We start from the raw sequence: 19,720 nt of genomic DNA, 5'->3' as shown, positions 1-19,720 counted from the left end.
TTCTAAGATGATTAGTCAAACTACTTAAACTAATTGTGTAAGAAAATCAGCTCCATTTACTAGTCACATAAAGATTAAGTTTTATTGAATGAATTAAGTTTTATTGAATGAGATTATTGAAGTCATTAAATACCTTACAGTGGTACTTAAACAATTCTGCTTCATTGTGGTCTCAGCTATACTTTCTCCCCTTCTGCCAAGTGTAACATGCATCAGAGATATACACAGACAGGGTACCTGATGATTTTGCTCTACTCCTCTTCCTCCATGCAAGTGCAACTGTCCAAGGCCAACCTAAAAATAAATTTTACATTGCAAATAAGTTACTTTTCCCTAGGGACTTTCTGTTTCTAGTAATACAGATACCAGTGAGCTAATTACATGCACAAAGACAAACCATATCAGAATTAAAGATGCCACTGAGTCTCAAGGCACAGATTTGCTTCAATAACTACAGTACAGTCCTACTTTTTCACATTAGCCTAAGCACAAATTTATCCTAGATGAAAGTGACATGACTGTCCTAGATACAAAATAATAATTGCTCATTTGAATTCTGCCTACCTAATTTTTAAGTCATATATGACCAAGCTGAATTGTGACAATTTGCCTATATTAGTGTCCTCCACTCCTGCATTGTGTGTAGAAGAGGTCCAGCCTGCAGCACACAGAAGTCATACAAGAGCAGAAGCAGTGAGAAATTGACGTGCCCTGTCAGGACCAGTTCTTTTGATTAAGGCTTCCTCCACAACCTCTAAAGTTATCCTTAAACTAGTCTGGCTGGTTTCTAGTGAAAGCCAAAATCCTCTTTCCTAAGATACTAAAGTTGTAATGTTTTGGACTTATTTTCCACAAAAATTTGCATTTTTTGCCAAAGCTCTACCTTAAACACACTAAAATATAAACCTCTTTTCATAAAAACTAGTCAGGAAATAACAATCCGGTTGATTTAGGAAGAAGAGAAAACTAAAGCTCCAACATCTTTCTGTATTTCATAAAGCTGTTCCTTTAATTCTTGAAAACCTTTGCAAGCCATCAGGTGAATTTAGTCTTACCTGTGCTTGCACATCTCCTTTCTCTGCTAAAAACTGATAATACTGAATCAAGTCTTCTTCTAGCATCCCACTTGCCATTCCTGGGTTTTCTACTTCATCTGCTAAGCGAATTCGCTGAACCACTGTGCCACCAGTCAAAGAAATGTCACTAGCAACTGGAAAACAGAGAAGATAAGTTTTCAGACAGTTTTGTTCAATACAAATATTACACTGCTACTTAATAAAAACAGATCTCTACAGACCTTCGAACTGTTACTCAGAGAGAATGAATTACTTTGACACTGTAAGAATTAAAAACATTTCGACAGAGATTAAAATAGCATATCATGATTCAGTGTCAAACAGATAATTTGTTTAATAGCAGGCATTCTCTATTTTTATACTAGTAGTGTTGATAGTACTTCTAGTATCCTCTAGGTGAATGATATAGAAATACATAGAAAATAAAGAAGGTTAGCCTAGTAAAAATTTTTTACCGTGGTTAGCTACAAGTCGATAGTGAGTGAGAGCAGATTCACAATTTTGAAGGACTCCTATCCCAGCCCAGTACCGGTAACCCTAGAAAGGAAAATATAAAAATATGGAACTATTGGTTATTTGACAACATACCACTTGCCAGGTTACAAACCTTTTTCACATTATTTGAGTAAGATTTGACAAGACAATAGGCAAAACAAAGGCCACAAGTCCACTGTGTCTGCATTAAAAGCAACTGACCAACATCATTAAAGTTTAAGTGTAGCCAATATACTTCAGATATTACTCAGGAAAAAGCAAAAAAGCTGAATGATACTGATGGGTGAAAACCCAAAGCCTTTTACTTACACATGTTGCAGTTTAGTTGTCTTAAATCTCACAATACTGATTAAAAGAGCATCTTCTGCAAAGATCTCTGGCTTTCACAGTTCTCATTAGTCTATAAAAATTGGAAGTCTGATGCGTCTGCTTTAAGTCAAGAGAGGTAAACATGGTCCATCTAAATTCATAGTGGTATATAACTTAAAATGAGCAGACTTTTCCTTAAGTTAACAAGGAGTAAAATGGAAGATCCTATTGCCCACCCAGTGCATGTATAATGATCTACTATTTGGACAGCGTAATACATGAATGCAAATCTTACATTAAAAATTTAAGAGTACAAAAAAGTTCTTGCATATATAAAATTACTAACTTAACTTACTTACCAAGATCATATGGGCGATCAGATTTCCTCCTAAAGCTCCAAAGGTGTAATACACCAGGGCCTTAAAACAAAATCATTGGTTATTTAACATGTGCCTCCAAGATAAAATACAGGAGCACACACTGAAGGTTTCTAAGTTACCTTAGCTTGACTGGAATTGACTCCTAGACCAGAGGCATATAGAAATCCAAGAGCCTAGAAATAAAACAAAGTTTGTTAGCACATCCTTTGAAAATTCGAGGATCAGTTTTCCTGGAATACGTAAGTATAAAGTTGTCTAACAATAATTCAAAGCTTCAAAGAACATGCCGAACTCTACCTTCACTTTGGTACCTCCTATGTAGGCCCTTCCCTGCCCCTTTTAAAGTATGGAGTTTCTAAACGATTCAGTTGCCTAGGACACTAGCATAAATACATCTCACCAGAATTCAGTCTAGTGGATCGAATGCAAGGAAGAAACTACTAGTTCCCTGAATGCCAAATGTAGATCCAAAGGTCCTGAACAGTAAAAGTATCCCAGTTTAAAGACCCTCAAGTGAAGATCGGCAATATCTGTCAGGTTATCCATGTATCCTATGTGTCTCATACACCAGTGCAAACACGCATGAACCTTCTCTAGAAGTGTCGTGCTGTTTGATTTACTGTCTAACAGATCCTATGAATTTACCATTTTGCATCTGTTCTGCCATGGTTTAATTGCATTTATGACTATAAATATAAGCAGTGAGAACACACAGAGCTGTTTGGCTGAGGTTTTTTCAAAAGTTATTTTTATTCTTACAATTTACGTCATTACTGCTCTATCTATAACACCTGTTACAGCTGTGTGTCTCAGAGGAGAAACTACTAGCCCAGAAGATAACAGTATACACATAAAGGTGTCTGTATTTGATGCGTGTTCTAAGACTATTCTAGGCAATTCTGAAAGCACACACACACACACAAAAAAAATCATCTCATGCAGACAATATTGAATTCTAGAACAATGAAAGTCAAGGTCTTCATTGAGATATAAAGTCTCTAGAGAAAACATGTTCCTGCTTTCTGTGGTAGATCAGCACTCCAATATTAAACAGGGAACAGCAGGAGACTTGGTAGCCAAAGAGCTAATAGAAACTGGGTAACTCCTAACAGCTGACACTTCCAAAACAAGAGAGAACTAAAAATAAGTGTATGCAGATATTGAGACATTAAAATTGATAACACCACCATTTTATGACATTGCATATTAACAATTACCTATGAACAATTCTATAATGGGCAAAGGCACGTGGACAAAGTCCCATTCCAATGAACAGTATTCAAGATCCTAGGAGTAGGATCTTGACTTCCTATAACTTCCTATATTATGAACTTGTGTGTATATATATACACATCTTGTGTGTATATATCACAAAGATAAAACTGCAGATGAAAAGCCACAACAGCCCGCACAAAACACATGAAAAAAGTAACAGTTTCAGAGAAGATTTGTTGGCTGGGATCACCTGTATCTACCTGTTTTTTTTGACTTATACATCCCATCTAGTCAGTCATACAACAGATAAGAAATGAAATGAAAAGATCACCATCATACTATACTACTAGTAATTTAATGCTGTTTTTTTAAACTCAAAGAGAACACCTATTTCCATGCGTTTACCTTGAGGGTGCAGGTGCCATTTATTCTTGCACCCTCAGTAATGCTAGCAGCACGAAGAAGCGAGGTAGAGCAGAAGCATTTGGGGGACAAGCTTTGAACCAAAGCAAGGCACTAGTGAAATTTAAAAAGGTAAAGGCAATGAGCAGTCAGGACTAGGAACCGCTTAGGCAAGCATTGTAAAATACATTTCCTGAATCAGAGCCTGAACCAAATGTTTTACATCAAGTTTTCAAACAATTTTAAAAAACGCAGCACTCTGCCTGCTGTCTTTTTTAACCAGGCAACAGATACCACTTACTGTTCTCATTCTATTTTGGATCCAAGAACAATCTATAAAACGAACCTAGAATAAGTACAATCTATAAAACAATTCATAAACCTATAAAAACTTCTGTAGAATCGAAGGACATACTTACCACTTGTCCTTTAGGAGAACCTTCTTCTGTTAGTTTTTCAAATAATTCTTTTGATGACTGGATGTTCTGCTTCAGGTAATCCCCAAACAACAAAGCGTAAGACACTTTCTCCATTGCCTTGGTATGATTCATGTCAGCTGCTTTCAGAAGATATTGATACGCTCTTAAAAGAAAACAATTTCTTAGTCACCTTGAGGCAAAGAAGCAGATTCCATTCATAAAACTGAGGATTGTGGGGAGGTGTTTTGTTCCTCTGTTTTAGCCTCTATTTTCTACAAATGCATCTATCTATAGTAATTTGCTCCAGCTCCAAATCATCAACCTATGCAACAACTCATATGATTTAGCTAACAGACAAACTAGATTTTAATGTTCACTCTATTCCATATGCAAAGCAGTGTGCATTTCCTCCCCTGTAAGATATACATTAAGTTTAAGGTCCAATGCTCACATTTTGTAGCAACAATTTAAAGCCTGTACTGGGCATCTAGTAGGACCACTAGATGCTCCACAGATCCTGATGGAAAAAAGAAGCCTGAAAAAGACTATGGACTCTTTTTGATTTTTTGAGTATAAAATTATTTCAATGAAAACACTAAGCATTGGATCCAAGCCAACTGCGCACATGATCAATTTTGTGATGAAACAGTCATGCTAACAATAAGAAAGTTCTCTGCAAACTCCCCTTTCTATTTCAGCCTCAGAACCTACAGTAGTCCTCCAAAGTAATTTCACAGCAGCTAGTTTCACAGCAATTTAAGAGAACTGTAACCTTAAATATCATAACACAGTCCTGTCAAGCATGCCTCAGCTTGATTTCTCATGGGCCTTTGATAGCATTCCAAGATTTTTCATTACCTCTCCTCGTTTCCATTCTCAGCCTTGTTTTCTTTAGGACAGGCTGAGGCACACGTGATTCCTCACGCAATTTTGTCTTCTAAGAAAGTGTAAGGTGTTCAAGAGAACTAAGATCTAATACTGTTTTACAATTTCTACACTATTTTATACAAAAGAATACTAGTCAGAGTCTAACAGATACTGTCTCCCTTTGTCTTTGCCAAGGTGTGATGGACAATCTCTACGCTGTGCTTCAGTTTCCCTGATACATAAAGTAGAAATATGCTCCCTTATTTACCAAGTTTAACATGGTAGCAGTGCTCACATAATAACCAGCAGACTGAAGTCACCACTTACGGATGAAGCTGTCAACATGAGTACCACTGAGTTCTAAATGAACACAGTTATTCTTAATTATAGTGGTAAGCTGACAACTATTTCATCAGTAATTGGATATATACAGAGTAGAAAGTAAACAGACCAGAATGAACAGGACACTCATTTCATTCTTTTTTTTTTTTTTTTTTCATCTACAAGCATTACCCTTTTCTCTCATACAAAGTTAATTATTAGAGTTTTAACAATTTGTTGAGATCATGTTTAATACTATTTTTATGGTGACTGAAAATATCAGAAAGCAGAAACAAAAACAGAGCAGGACAAGATATGCTGATATTTCCCACTTAATCTTTGAAGCAGAAAGAGAACCAGACTGTAAGAAACATTTGAAAAAGGACAATTATCTTGTATCATGTTCTCAGTTTTTTTCTGGGCAGTTGCCACATATAAATTGTAGCTACAGAACTGCAGCACCATCTTGCATTAAGTCAATATTTTGATGACATCCACTTTTCAGAAGTTAATCTTATACAATTTTTAGTGGATGCAGAGGAAAGCAGGCATAAATTTGTTTTTCTAAATACCCTGAAATTCCTATTTATTTTCACTACTATCACTGCATAGTCGATGCTAAGTCCAATAAAGTGCAAAGTCCCAGGGCAACTCATTTAAGTTATTTTTCAGTTAAGCCAGAGTGATCAGCCAAATCATCCTTGTCTTGTGGGGGTGGAGAGGTAGACTTACTCTTTCTTTTGAGCCTTTTTACTGCTTTCATTAAGGATTTTCATTCCAGTCTGATAAACATCCTCAGCTTCTTGCATCTGCCTTCTCTTATTAGACTGCTCTTCAGCTAAAAAAAGGAAAAGAGTATGTTAAGAGCTGCATTGTTTGCAAAGACCAAGAAACAACACAAGCGATTACAAAAACCTGTCTAAAGGAGCTGCTGGATATCTTGGTAGACAGTTTCTTCTAGTGTGATGTCTCTCATGTATGAATTTGCTGTTAAAATATTCTCTTCCTTGCTCCAAAGCAACCTGTGCAAGGAAGGATGCTTCCTAGAGAAAGGTTGCCTCTCTGCAACAAATCTGCGAGTGTAACAGAAGACACTGTCAAACCCCTATATTCCTACAGCCTCAGAAACTAAGAGTTTCATAGATGCCTCCACTGCAAGATTTCCCAAATAGCTTCAGAAAGTGGCATTTCCATTATAATATTTTCCATCACAAGAACTTCACCTTTCTAATTACTTGTATATCACAGTATAAAGTGGCCATTAACATAAGACAGGGACTTCTAGGTGCTAAAATAAAAGGCATTAAGAGGACTGAAAACGCTAGCTTAAGAAAGCATGCCTCAGACAAGAACAAGACATCAGGTTACTTACTTTCACAGAAGCCCCACTTTTGATCTTTCTTGTAATCGTAAGTTGTGGCACACCAAAGCCTGCCATCTTCCCTCCCATCTGCAGTGCACTCTGCATACTCCTTCTCCATAAATAAAAAGGGGAAGTGGCAAGGTTCGCCATCTGCAGTGCCTCCAATAGCTGTCAATACTGAAAATACATACCCAGGAATTAGAAGGCCTTCCTTTATTCCACAAAATAAAGTCATCTGCTACATATAGGAAAACACTCCTATGTTGGTTTTAATTTCTATGTACTGCATTTAATCAAGTTTTCAGTAAAATTTGTAATTTATAAAAGCCTGAAAAAGCAATTATTTTTCCAAATGGCACTTGAAAAAGTATTATTTTTAAGTAGAAAATGAAACAGAAGGTATGTGGTTTCTTATATTCTTTAGTTCTAAGCAAAGAAAATATTTTTCTTTAGATTGGGGAAGGTAAATCTGTTACATTTTTGCCTACAAAAATAAACAGCCCTTCCTTTCACTTTCTCTTCTCTGCATTCCTTTCTTCATGCAAAAGATTACCCTTGAAGTGCATTCCAGTGCATATAAGCATTTCAGCCCCAGGGCTAGAGATATATTCATGACAGAACCACCCACATCATCAAATGCAATACTGAAAGTACTTGAATATCAGCAGGGAGTACGCTTAAAATACGCAACTGTAAGAAAAGACTTAAATGAAATCACTACGAGTCCAGTCATTTTCTACTGTTGCAGATACTTACATTGAAAACTTTATTTCACTTCACCAATATATTTAAGTTGCATTCAAAGTTACTTTGAACAGCATGATTTATCATTTCTCATGTACTAGAACTTCAAAGGTTACTAATTCCAATATTGCAATATTTTTAAATAAAATCAATCTTCTACAAAGACTAAGAATTATCTTTGTTTTTTGAAAAAGAAATTATTTCAATTAGCCTTTTATAGAAGTTCTTCTCTTTCACTAAGCTAAATCCAGCAGTTGGATTCAGCTTCATTTGAAGATACATGCAGAGTCAGGCAATTGAGAATGTCAATTACATGGTGTTTTTTCAAGTTAATTTTGTAATTCTCGTGGTTATAGAGAAAGCTAGTTCTTTTTTTCTAGGGTCTATAATTGTAAGGCCTAGAGACCATACTAATTTAAAAATTTCATATTGATTTTTTGAAGCATAAGGAAGTCTCCAGGATTAGTTAGCCTGTTCAAATTGCTCTTCATAATTTGATTCCTTGGCAGACGTTCCACCACACCACTCCAAGTTAATTATCCCGTAACACACAAGGAAAAGTGTTATTTTCAGAAATTGCATTCAAAAATAACGTGTCCAGATGCAGTTAGCCTGGAATAATTTTAGACATCTGTTAACCACAGAGTAATGCACAAACTCAGGCTAAAGGTACATATAACTACAATGGATGGGACCACTTATCACTGTCATTTGAACAAACTCCAGGTCCAGGATATTAACACTATTTGAGAACCTGAAGTCTTACTTGTGCTGTTTAGCACCTTGTCCCCTGTACTGAAAGCAACTGGACATGAACCACTTACATAGTGCTCTGCAGGAGACTTAGCTGTACACTAAAGTTATGAAATTACTCTGCCCCAGTCCTCCCCCTTGCCTTTTTGCATTCCAAATTCAACCATAATGCTGTTCCCCGCCCCCCCCAGATACTAACCCCTAAAGCAACACAGCAATGCGATCACAGGATAAAATGCTCACCACAGTTACTTTATCATGTACTTCAGACTGATAAATACAATCTGAGGCAAATAATTTACTCAGAGGATAAAATACTTTTTGTCAAACTGAGCGTGCAAGCAGCAATTTATTCAGACATAGTAAAACAGGTAATGTATATGGTCTTTTATCATTATATTTTGTCCTTTTTTACTTCTATCTCATCTCATAGTCTATACTGCAGGAAACCCAAATACAGATAACTTATAAGTATTGGTTACATTACTGTAAGATTCCTCCATATAGGAAAACAAACGCTGCAGGAATCTCTGTATAAACTTGTGGGCAGTATTCAGCAAAAACTTCCAGTATGTAACTTGATTGTTACAAAAACATACAACACAAAAGATAACTTAAAAAATACCATTTTCTTTACACACAAGATCTCCTCACTAATCAGAAGAGAACAGGACAACTTTCTTAGAAGCTTAAAAGCCTTAGTGGTATTAATTCTAAATTACTGAAGATGAATTTTTTTTTCTGCTCAATATCCTGAAAAATACACATGGAAACTTGAAGAATATTATTTTTTCCATGCAATCTCATGACCATATGCAGGAGCCAAACTGTACTTAGAAAAGCTTTAATCTCCCTTAATGCAGTCCTGTCACCAGTAGCTCATTCAAGAGATGTAACATCTGTACCTGAAGTAGATTCCTGTCCTGCTCAGTTAAAAAATTTGTCAGTAAAGCTGTCCTTTTTTAACTGGCAGAATACAAGTACCTTTCCTTCAGAATTGCTTTTTAGATTAATCCAGTAATCCTTGCATCCACATCTCTTACTTCATAACAGGTTCCGAAAACTGCGCAAGACTTAAATTTATCGGTTTTGAAAGTCACTTGCAGTACCTTGGCAGGTGTAGTTAAAAATCTTAGTTGCCAGGGAGCAAGCCATCTGGTTACACCTTTCTAATGTGAGATTAAAAGTATCTTAAAGTTTACTTTTGAAACAGACTGCACTAACTAAATATGGTGCTTAGCTCACTGTTTTGTGTCAACAAGCTATTTAGTGGCTTTTATATACCTTTCTCCTGTATAACACCACACCTATCAACAGCAATACTTAATCCTATTATTGAGTTTTTACAAACTGTGTACTAGTTCTGCATTAATAAGGAAGGTTTATTAGAAAACACTGAAAGCATACAACAGAGCTCATTTCATAACTCCTGCTTTCTTTTGACATTTGAATTGGAGTTCAGAAGACAGACAAATACTAATATTACCCTGTAGTTATATTTTTTCAGTAAAGTTGAAGATTTACTTTTTATGGACAAGTGAAAAGTCTTTGCTGCACAGGCTAGGGTACCCAACTGTGCCATCTAATTATCATCCACTACTAACTGCAAGTCAAAAAAACATATTACATTTATATTTTTATTAGTAGTAAAAAAGAAATACTAATATTTCCTGGGAATTTAGGCATAAGCACCTAAAGGTTTTACCTATATTTAAAAACTTACTGAAGTTTACATGCAATTTCGATGCTGCCCTAAGGCTCCCAATGCTGTCCTAGCAAGTCTGCTTTCCGTCACAATTTGTTCCTTCTCTGTCAACTGACTCCCCAGGCAAACAGCCAGCAGGCTGAAACACTGATGCAATTTCTCCTTCTATGGCTGGTATACATACACACAGCATATTATGTGTACTTGAGTCCTATTTGAAGAAATTAGGGCTTTCTCCATTTGATAGTTAAAGCTTTCCAAGAAGATGGAAACAAGAATAACTACAAAAAACTCTTTCAAATGAGAATCTAAAAATAACACTCAAATTTTGTTCACAATATATTTGAAAACTTTCTGGAATTACTTTCTAAAGGAAAAGGCAGCAGTTACCATTTCATTCCAGACAGGTTAAGACACTAGTTATTTCATATGTTCAGAATTACTATTTGTGTTCATCCATGTGCCAAAGTTACTCAGATGCATCTTTCTTGCCACTTGTTCAAAAGTCTGTGAGCAGTTACCTGGACTCTGTATTTCTGCTTCTTCCAAATCCTTATTTAATAGATTTGACACTTCTAGAGAGTTTAACTCTTCCAGTGAATTCTCTTTTTCCTCCTCTTGACTGTGAAAGTTCTCTTCATCTTCCGATTGAGAGTCTGATTTCCCTGATTCAAGGAAGATCTGACCTGCTACCACTCGAGTTCCTGTGGAATGGTCCTTTACTTGGTCCTCTGCTGATAAAGTCTGAAGGGAAGTAGCCACATAATTTAGAAGATTAGAAACTGAAGAGCAGCAGCTGGCAAAAACAACATTACTTTTTAAAGGTATGATTAACATATTAAGTGTAAACAGTAGTATCAACAGTAAGTTGAGCTACCTCTACCAACTCTCATTGACTTTACCCCTTTCAGTTCTTTGGAAAAAAAAAATCTTTTTCAAAGATATAACACAACATTAATTCTTCTGATGCACAGAAGGAATTAATGAGACAGTAAGAGCCACAGAACAGTTTAAAACAGGAATCAAATGACAGTCCTGAATTTCAGACCTTTGGTCTCACTCTACAAGAAAAACAGAATGACTAGAAACTTATTTGCTCACCTTTGACTCCAGTGATTCATCTTGATTTCCCTCTTCATCTAGAAGAGATGTTATAAGTCAGTGAAAAGCTCTTCCATGAATAATTGTCTCAAAAATAAAAATAAGTTAAACTATAATATTGTACCATGGTTCTGAAATATTCTAGTGTACTAAGTTGACTAATGCATTTCAGAAAGACCCTGTTAGTGCTGTCAGGAAGAATCAACTGTTTCACAGATGATCCACTTCTTCCTTAAACTATGCCAACACAACTGTGTGACCAATACTGGAAAAAAAGTGTGGATTTTTTTTTTTTAAACCAAAACCAATCCTCTAGATTACTATACAGTCTGAATTGTTCCAGTCCAACTAAACTACTTTAAAAAAGTTATACATCAAGTGAAAAGGACCTACGGAAGCTAAGGTTTTTAGTCACCAAATCAGCTTTAGTATAAACAGCTTCAGTAGCAACCAGAAAGTTACATTACTACCACCCCGCTTAAACATTGTTCTTTATAGAATGCAAATTAATTTTGCCTGACCAGTATATTCAGACCTTTATATAGAGGTCTCTCTTCAGAACTTATTTTGGTTTTAAGGTACTCTTCAAAACCTGCAAGCTTTGTTTAATTGTCACCTTTCTTACCTGAATGGGCTATGATACGATATTTGATTAGAAAGATCGGAAAGAGAAAAAATGGCAAAGAAAGGTAGAGGCAGAAACCTATAGGAATAGAGGTGAAAAGGAGGGAGAAGATAACCAGAAAAGCTTTTTTTTAAATTATAGTTTTGCCATTGTTTTGCAGAATTGTGTCTCTTATTTTCTTTGTTCCTGCAAATTAAATGGGCACTGTGCTTCAAACAACTTGGTTTGCACTATCAACTGAAAGCCTCTGAAATTATCACAGCTGAAACGTGACTGTTCCCAGTATCTGATTCCACCTCATTTCCGTAAAGAAACTCCCCACACATTTGAAAGAAGATGCTATAGGCCTCCCTCTCTCTGGCACACAACTCACTTAAAATAAAAGCTCAAAACACAACCAGATGACTAAGAAAAGCTGCCACTAACTCCTACGATATTTAGAAATTCCTCCCTTCTGAGACTCTGGGGTGTGTAATGCCCTATAGCAGTGGTAAGGCATAGTCAGGCTGGAGATCAGCACTATGACTACAAGAAGTACCTAAACTGATAGAAGTTAGTGCCCTGTACATAAGATACACCACTCAGCATGTTATGGTTAGCTGTTAAAGACTACCTGCACAAATACCAAATGCCAACAAAACTCTCAAAAAGTTAATTGAACTTTGCTGACTTTCTATAAGCATTTGACAGCAAACAAAACTTGCGTACTTTCCATCCTCATGCAAGTGAAGTGTCTTACCAGAGATAAATCATCTCTGAAGTGACAAACTACAAACATGACACTTTTATTAGCTCATGTTTTGAAGACTATTATTGTAACAGAGCAACTGTGGCTATTTGCAATGAAAGAGCTAATCTTGGAAGCCACATTCCAGAAAGTTATTTCCACATTGTTATTTGAAGTATAACCTTTGATTAGAACAAGTAAGTTAAAAGATAAGGATCAACTTTAAGCCATAACAGCATAATGAAAATCAAGAAAAAATGCTAAAACATATAAGTGAAGCTGCAAAAATAAGGTGACAAGAAGTTTGACAGTGCAACTGAGACAAATAGATAACAGTCTGTTGAGCGTACTGAAGAGGATGGAAAGCTCAAAAAGTTTGACTGCCAGCAGACACAGGATTAAAAATGATCTATAACAGTCAGTGTGGGTAAGCAGCTGTACCCTACAGGGCCCAAAATGAGCCCTTTAGGAAAAACTAGTGGAGAAAGAAAAGAACAGTCTAGACGAAACAGAACCTGCAAGTAGCAGCCAAGACAGCGTAATTTCGAAAATACCAAAAAAGGCATAAGAAAAAACAAATTAGCTGCATTTTCATCAGAGACCTCAGTGCTTATCAGCTTGATGAATCTAACAGATAAGGCTGGTTGTGATAAGTCATAAGAAGTTCTACCACTGAACTTCAACATTTCAGATCACCATGTAACAGTTGTTTTTTAAACACAGTAAAAGTAGGTATGCACTTAGGATACTTGCTGGTCCTTTCTACTTTGAAACTATGAAACAAATTTGAAGCTACCTTTCCCACAAATTACATTGTACTATCCTAAATAATTTTAATCTAAAACCAAATGCCACCCCTACAACTTCAAACTCCAGAGCTTGCCAAGAGATTCAGACATGCTTCTGGAATGGGGGAAATATAAGACAGGGTTAACCTGCCCAGTAGCTGGTGTGCTGTTATGAATATATACAAAGCACTTATACTGTACCTGTTACTGCAGTAACAAACATCATGTTATTTTTAACAGCTATACCAGCTAGAGTGTTTTTTTCTGTCTGTTCAAAATCAGCCTATATGGCTGAAGGCACTAGACCATTCTAGCTTTTTGGTAAAGGCTTTACTAACTGACTTCAACTTGCGGAAGGTTGACCTTACAACAAAAGACCACACAAGGTCAAATATAAATAGGGTATACTATCTATGCACACATATCAAAGGATAATTTTATTGTAACTTCATATGCAAAGCAAAAGGTTTACTAAACTGAAAGGCAAGAGACATCTGAGCAACGCGTGGCAGAGCTCATTAAATGTTCGCTGCTCTTCTTTAAAAGTAAATAAACCTATTTCGTTTCTGTTGCATCATTTAAATTCTCTCTGAAGGAACCAGATTTGTTATTAAGAAGCTGTACTTGAATAATTGTTTTCAAAACAGTGGTTCCAAAATAGCACTAAAGCAACAACAAAATATTAGTTTAACTGTTCTTAGCTCTGAGACCTCTTCTAAGTTAGGCAGATGAGGTTGCAGTGATGATCAATAACGTGACTAGAGGAGGGATAACTTAAAACCTTGTTATTTCACAGAACTGCTGACTAATATGTACCCGCTACTCATGGAAGTGTGCCTACTTCTAAGAAACAGTTAAGAAAATTATTCTGAAAGTGTTAATGAAAGATCTATGGAAGGTAACAGTTTGACCTAAGAACTGCTTATTATTCAAGGCTCAACTACTTGGCAAAGTCACAGATGTTATGTTTGTGCACCTGCTTCAGAGATTAAACCTGATAGTTTCGTTTGTTTTCCACAGTTAAATTTAAAAAAGTAACTAACTTTTTTTTTTTTTTTAATTTGGATCTGTTACCAAGGCTGCCTACTTCTATAAAACCCTTCTGAAAAGGTCAACTGGAAATTAACCCTACCTTCTATTAAACAAATCAGGGAGATGCAATGATATATTAAAAGGAAGAAGTAGGCAAAAATACCTGTGGCTGAAATGGGCAGCTGACGACGTTGTACAGAATGCTTCACTGTCAAACAGTGCTGACCTGTAGACACTGCTGGGTGCTCTCATGCCCAGGTAGGACTCTAGAGCACTTCATACAGCTAAACACTTGTTTCAACCATCCACCAGTTCATATATAATTAAAATCAGCTTTAAAATGTATTCATTTTCCTCAATTAGAAATACCAGTGTTCAATCAGCCTATTTAAATATAGCAAAAGTCATCTGGCAGCCTATGCCAGATAAAAAGTTCCTACCATATGCTGGATAAAGATCCTACCATTTTGTAAGAATTACTTTTTTCAAGAGAGCACTATGGAGAGCGGGGCAGAAACAAGAAGAGCTATGCCATGTGATTCAGCAAGAAGAATGTCATTAGCTGGAGGGAGCCCAACAGTTCCAGAGTTTTGCTGTATTAGAAGAACAAATCAACTGACAGCCTGTAAGGCTAAAGGACTGCTACTACCAGACAAGAAATACTATCAGTTTCAACATTAGAATGGTCACTCATCTTCAGGAAATAGCCAAAAATTCAGTAAGTGCAAGCAGTTGGCAATCTCCCAAAGCTCTGAGGAATGCCCTAACTGATCACTGGAGTCAGTTTCCTTCCATTTTTTGCCAAGCTCTTCAAGCTTCAAACACCATCACAACAAAGCAACAAGTAAGAGTTTGCATGCTCTAGAGCAGGGATCTCCAAAGTGGGGTGTGTGCACCCCAGGGGGTGTGCTAGCCAACCCACCAGGCATGCAGGAAGAAAATACTTTTTGTACCACTAATAAATAAAACTTTTCTTAATACAGTGTTTATTTCATTTTTATCACATTCTTTTTTCATTTCTGTTTTTGTGTATGGTTTATGATGTACATAATATGCTAGTACAGTAGTACATTTTTTTTTGTTTGTTTTTAAGTTAAACATTGAAGATGCATGCTCAAAAATGTTTTTACCGAGAGGGGTGCATGAACAAAAAAGGTTTGACAACTGCTTTAGAGCACCCATCAGAGACATTCTGTGGTATTTTTAGTTATTTCTTTCAATACTCTTTTTGTGCAATTGACTAGTTAGACTTTGAAAGAGTGCAAACCCTGTTTATCCTATTCTTGCAGGACAAAAAAGAAATCTTAAGAAAATTACCTCATCAATTTTTCAACTGTTAAATTCAGCACAGAAACAGACTCAATAGCGTAAATGTTTCTATGCTGTTTCTATTCCTGTTACATGAACCTCTAAAATCTGCAGTGAGTTAAGCAAAATCCGTAAATGCATCTATTCAGTGAGACTAGTTTTGAAGTATCCCTTGCAGCAACTAAATTGTTCTCAGCTACAATCTGTGCACTGTATTCATTTTAGTGCAACTAAAAGTTTAAGATATAGGTCAACCCTCACTCTGAATACAAATCTTTTTTCCAGTCTCCTTGCAATTGCTGGCTAACTATTTACAAAACTTAGTCTCCAGCAGTCCCTCTATAGGAACTGAGATTCCCTATCAGGCAACAAGTTTAGGGAATGTTTTTTAGTTAGGTAAGTAAAATTAGAAGGGGCGGGGAAAGCCATTATTGGCTTTTGAGAGAACAGATACAGAAGTTTCCTACAAGTATATGACTGTGCTCATTTGTCCTACCACTTAACGAGACAGTATGAAAACCTCTGCCTATCACCGAAGTCAGCTATGGAAGATGCAGGACAGTCAGAGGAAGGAAGCATCAGCTCCTCTCTTCAGGCAGAATGACAGAATTTCTACCTCTTAGTCTGCAAACACAGGGAAAACACCACAGCAATGAAATAATATTGGCAATTGGAAAAAAAGATTTTTTTTCAACATTCTTAATGAATGGTAACAGAAGAAGCAGAAGGCCATGACTGCTGTTAACACACATAAGACAGCCAGCTTTGGCTGGAACACAGAGTTTCCAATTCTGTTAGCTGATTTTGCCAATTCCCCATGGACTCCTTAATATTCTTTCCCCAGCCCCCAGTGTTCAACTTCTTCATAATCTGTATTAATATTGTATCTTTAGAAAAAATAGTGCCCATTTCTTTAGGCCTGAGTTTTCACGCATTCAGCTCAAGTTTTCAATAAATTGATTTAAGCAAAGTTTATGACTATAGAGTTAGGGTTTAAAGCTATCGTTAAAAGACTCACTACTAAAAAAAAAATCCTCATTAAGAACATCTTCTGAACTCAGGAAATGTAACACTCAAACCATTTTTACTCATCCTTCTTAAAACCCCTCCCTTCAATGTACTCACATTCCAGATGACTGTTTCCAGACCAGACATTAGGAATGAACAGGTATTCACGGATGCATTTAACACACAGTCTCTAGGCTTATGACAGACTCTACTAGAGAATGTGTTACTCTTACTGTAGGAAATCAAAACCTCAATGAAGTGATGACATCTTATTTTCTTTCAGAATGATTCTTGACAAAAATTGGAGGAAGAGAGGTCTTCCTGTTCTAATCTGCTGCCAAAAGCTGGACTCTGAACACCCTCTCCTAATTAATTCTGGATATTAATGAACAGTTTTACCTCATAGTAGCGATTTACGTTTGGCAACAGCTCTTAATCCTTCATGTACTGTACCATGTGCTTTCTTGGGCCTACTAATTGTATTAGTTCAATTGACTCTAAATATATGCTTTTTAAAGGCTGAATTAAGCTATTGGATCTTCATATTCACAAACACAACTTTGTGATAGTGGAAAAGCAGTCAAGACAGAAGAGTTGCACGCTAGCACAGCTATAGATGCACACTTGAACAGCCCCTAATTTTGTCACCTAACTTCCACATACACAACAGATGGTTCATCTGACATGAACAGTCTCATCTCACCTTAGCTTTTTTCTTTATATACACTCATAGTGAGAACACATTATTCAGAGCCTAGGTACCTTTCTCTGGCTGCACAGAACTTGTACATATCCTTTCTACACCTTGGGAAGTGCCCTGCTGGCATATAACATTACCTACAAAATCCCTATAACTGTGCTTGACATCCGATCTGAACTCCAGTAACAGAACTTTAAATTTCAACTTCTTACTGCATACATGAAAACGAACCCAAACCACAGAACTTACCTCTAGAGAAAACATTACTTCCCTGAAATACCATTGACAGCCTAAAAGCACATCCTCAGTAGCACTGGATAAGGCTGTCTACTAAAGGAGTACTTTCTAGCTTTAGAAACACTATATGAATAAAAGTATTGCACATTTCCCCCACCCGCCCATGGTGCGAAGGGTGTGGGAGAAAGGAAAGGAAGTAGATGACAACATATGAGAAGCACACAAAGCCCAAACTGCATAACAAAAAAAGAAGCAGGAAAAAAATATATCACAGCGACATAACGCAGGCCCCAGAAATGTTCTCGATATATTTGCAGGTGAAAACTGTTCTGATAACGCTAACGTCAGCACTATCAGCTCCTCAGCAGGAAAACACGTAGTAGGAAGGAAAAAAAAAGTCTCATTTCGGTTTTGAGCAGAGGAAGCATTACAAGGTAGGCTCCTACCGAACTGTTTAAAGGCCGAAGCCAGACTAAGCAACGCGTTCACCCCTGTCAGGCCTACCGAACCGCCCCCGGTGAGGCAAAGCCAGCAGCACAGGGTGAGCGATGGGCCCGCCACCCCCGGCCACGCAGCTGACAGCAGCCCAGCTCCCTTCCCCTCCACCGCCTCAGCGCCCTGGCGAGGACGGCGGTGCCCCCGCGCACTCCAAAGCCCCAGCGGAGCACACAGCATCCCGTCCCCAAGGACGCAGCAGGACCCTCCCGTTCCCCCGCAGCAGGCCACGGCGGGGGGCAAGGCCGCCGCCGGGCTCAGGCCCAGCGGGACACGGAGCCCCGGTACTAACCGGCCGCGGCCAGAGTTCCGGCCCAGAGCGCCGTCAGACACAGCACCAGCGTGAGGCTCAGCACCAGCCCGAGGCGCGCCCACCGCCCCATCCCGCCGGGAGCCTGAGGGGCCGCCGCCGCCCGCCGCCGCTGAGGGGGCTCCGGGTCCGGCTTCCTCGCCCCGCCCACCCCCCCCCGGCGCCGACCAATCCGCCGGCCGCGCCGCCGGCCAGCTACCGACCGCTGGCCGCCGCGCACGCACGGCTCCGTCGGGCACGCCCTCCTCTTGGCCAATGACATCACAGGACGGGAAGCACGTGCCTCAGAGGGCGTAGCGGCCGCGCGAGGGCGCCCTCTCGAAATTGCGGCGCCGATTGGCTGGCGTGTCCCTTCCTACAAGGCCCAGGGCGCCTTGCGGCGGCCATGGCGGTGCTGGTGGCCCGCGGACGGTGCGGGGCACGGGCCAGCCTGCCACCGCCCATAACCCCCCGCGCCGAACCGCTGAGGGAGTGGCCGTGCCGCCCGGCCGTGAGGTGATGCGGCCGGCGGCCGCCCGGCACAAGTCAGAGCAGTAGCTCCAGCCTCTCTTTTGGGGAACCCGGAAAGGGAGGTTAATGGTTTAGTTTAATTTACTAAGCCTTTTTTTTCTTTTCTTACAACGTTTTTATTCTCTGCCAGTAGGTTTCTACATCAGCCTTTTTTTTTTCTTTCCCCCCAGTGGGAAACTGAAGGGTTTATGACTTTAATTTGTTTCTAAAAGCAACAGGGAGCCCTGTTTCAGACAATGGAATTCCAGGTGGCTGAAGAGACTCTTGATTAGCTGTACGGGAAGCAGCAGTAAATGAAAAACCTATCTAACCCTGCATAGCTGAAGCATGTGGAACTCAAAGAATGCAGTTAGTTGAACCTTCCCTTCAGAAAGGTGTCAGCTCCGGGAAGGGACCGTGGGATGCAACTCTTGATTCTTACAAGAATCGCATCTCTCTGTAGGTCAGTTAAAAAACAACAACAGGCGAGGAAAGGGAAGCAGCGTCCCAACCTGCAGTGGACTGAAACGCGACTTGGTAGTTGCAACTTGGTAGTAAGTGTTACTGCATCACAGGACCATGCTGTTAACACAATACCATCTAAATAGCGTTAAGCCATCTCATCGCTACAGTTGTGGTCTCTGCAGGGCGAGAGTAGCCGCCCATGGCCGTGGGATTTTTTTCCTGTGGGAGAGGACTGTGGGACATACAGTCCCACCCCAGACTGGCTGAGGGGTTTTCTACTGCTGGGACCGGCTCTGCAGTCAGGGGAGCACCCGTACTGCTCCACCTACGATGCTTCTGAGTAGCATGTAAGTGCCTTGCGCAGATCTAGTAAGTGCTTTTGATTC

The 19,720-nt window shown here is 38.7% G+C and overlaps 1 protein-coding gene across 2 annotated transcripts in view; it reads right to left on the bottom strand.

The window, feature by feature from the left end:
- SEL1L (SEL1L adaptor subunit of SYVN1 ubiquitin ligase) overlaps nt 1–18,612 on the bottom strand; it is a 36,172-nt gene extending 17,560 nt beyond the window's left edge. Inside the window, exons 1-11 of one of the 2 annotated variants that reach the window (XM_063331796.1) lie at nt 18,363–18,612; nt 11,151–11,188; nt 10,571–10,793; nt 6,857–7,024; nt 6,217–6,322; nt 4,297–4,459; nt 2,380–2,433; nt 2,240–2,299; nt 1,532–1,613; nt 1,056–1,210; nt 238–294 (exon numbers count right to left, since the gene is read on the bottom strand). In XM_063331796.1, coding sequence (XP_063187866.1) covers nt 238–294; nt 1,056–1,210; nt 1,532–1,613; nt 2,240–2,299; nt 2,380–2,433; nt 4,297–4,459; nt 6,217–6,322; nt 6,857–7,024; nt 10,571–10,793; nt 11,151–11,188; nt 18,363–18,453 — 1,197 coding nt within the window. In that variant the 5' untranslated portion in view covers nt 18,454–18,612. The remainder of the gene's footprint in view (nt 1–237; nt 295–1,055; nt 1,211–1,531; nt 1,614–2,239; nt 2,300–2,379; nt 2,434–4,296; nt 4,460–6,216; nt 6,323–6,856; nt 7,025–10,570; nt 10,794–11,150; nt 11,189–18,362) is intronic. The other variant, XM_063331794.1, reaches the window with a different exon arrangement.
- Between the last annotated feature and the right edge of the window lie 1,108 nt (nt 18,613–19,720).

Source organism: Chroicocephalus ridibundus, chromosome 4 (assembly GCF_963924245.1).
Source record: "Chroicocephalus ridibundus chromosome 4, bChrRid1.1, whole genome shotgun sequence".
NCBI lineage: Eukaryota > Metazoa > Chordata > Aves > Charadriiformes > Laridae > Chroicocephalus > Chroicocephalus ridibundus.
This window is presented reverse-complemented; position numbering and strand designations above follow the sequence as displayed.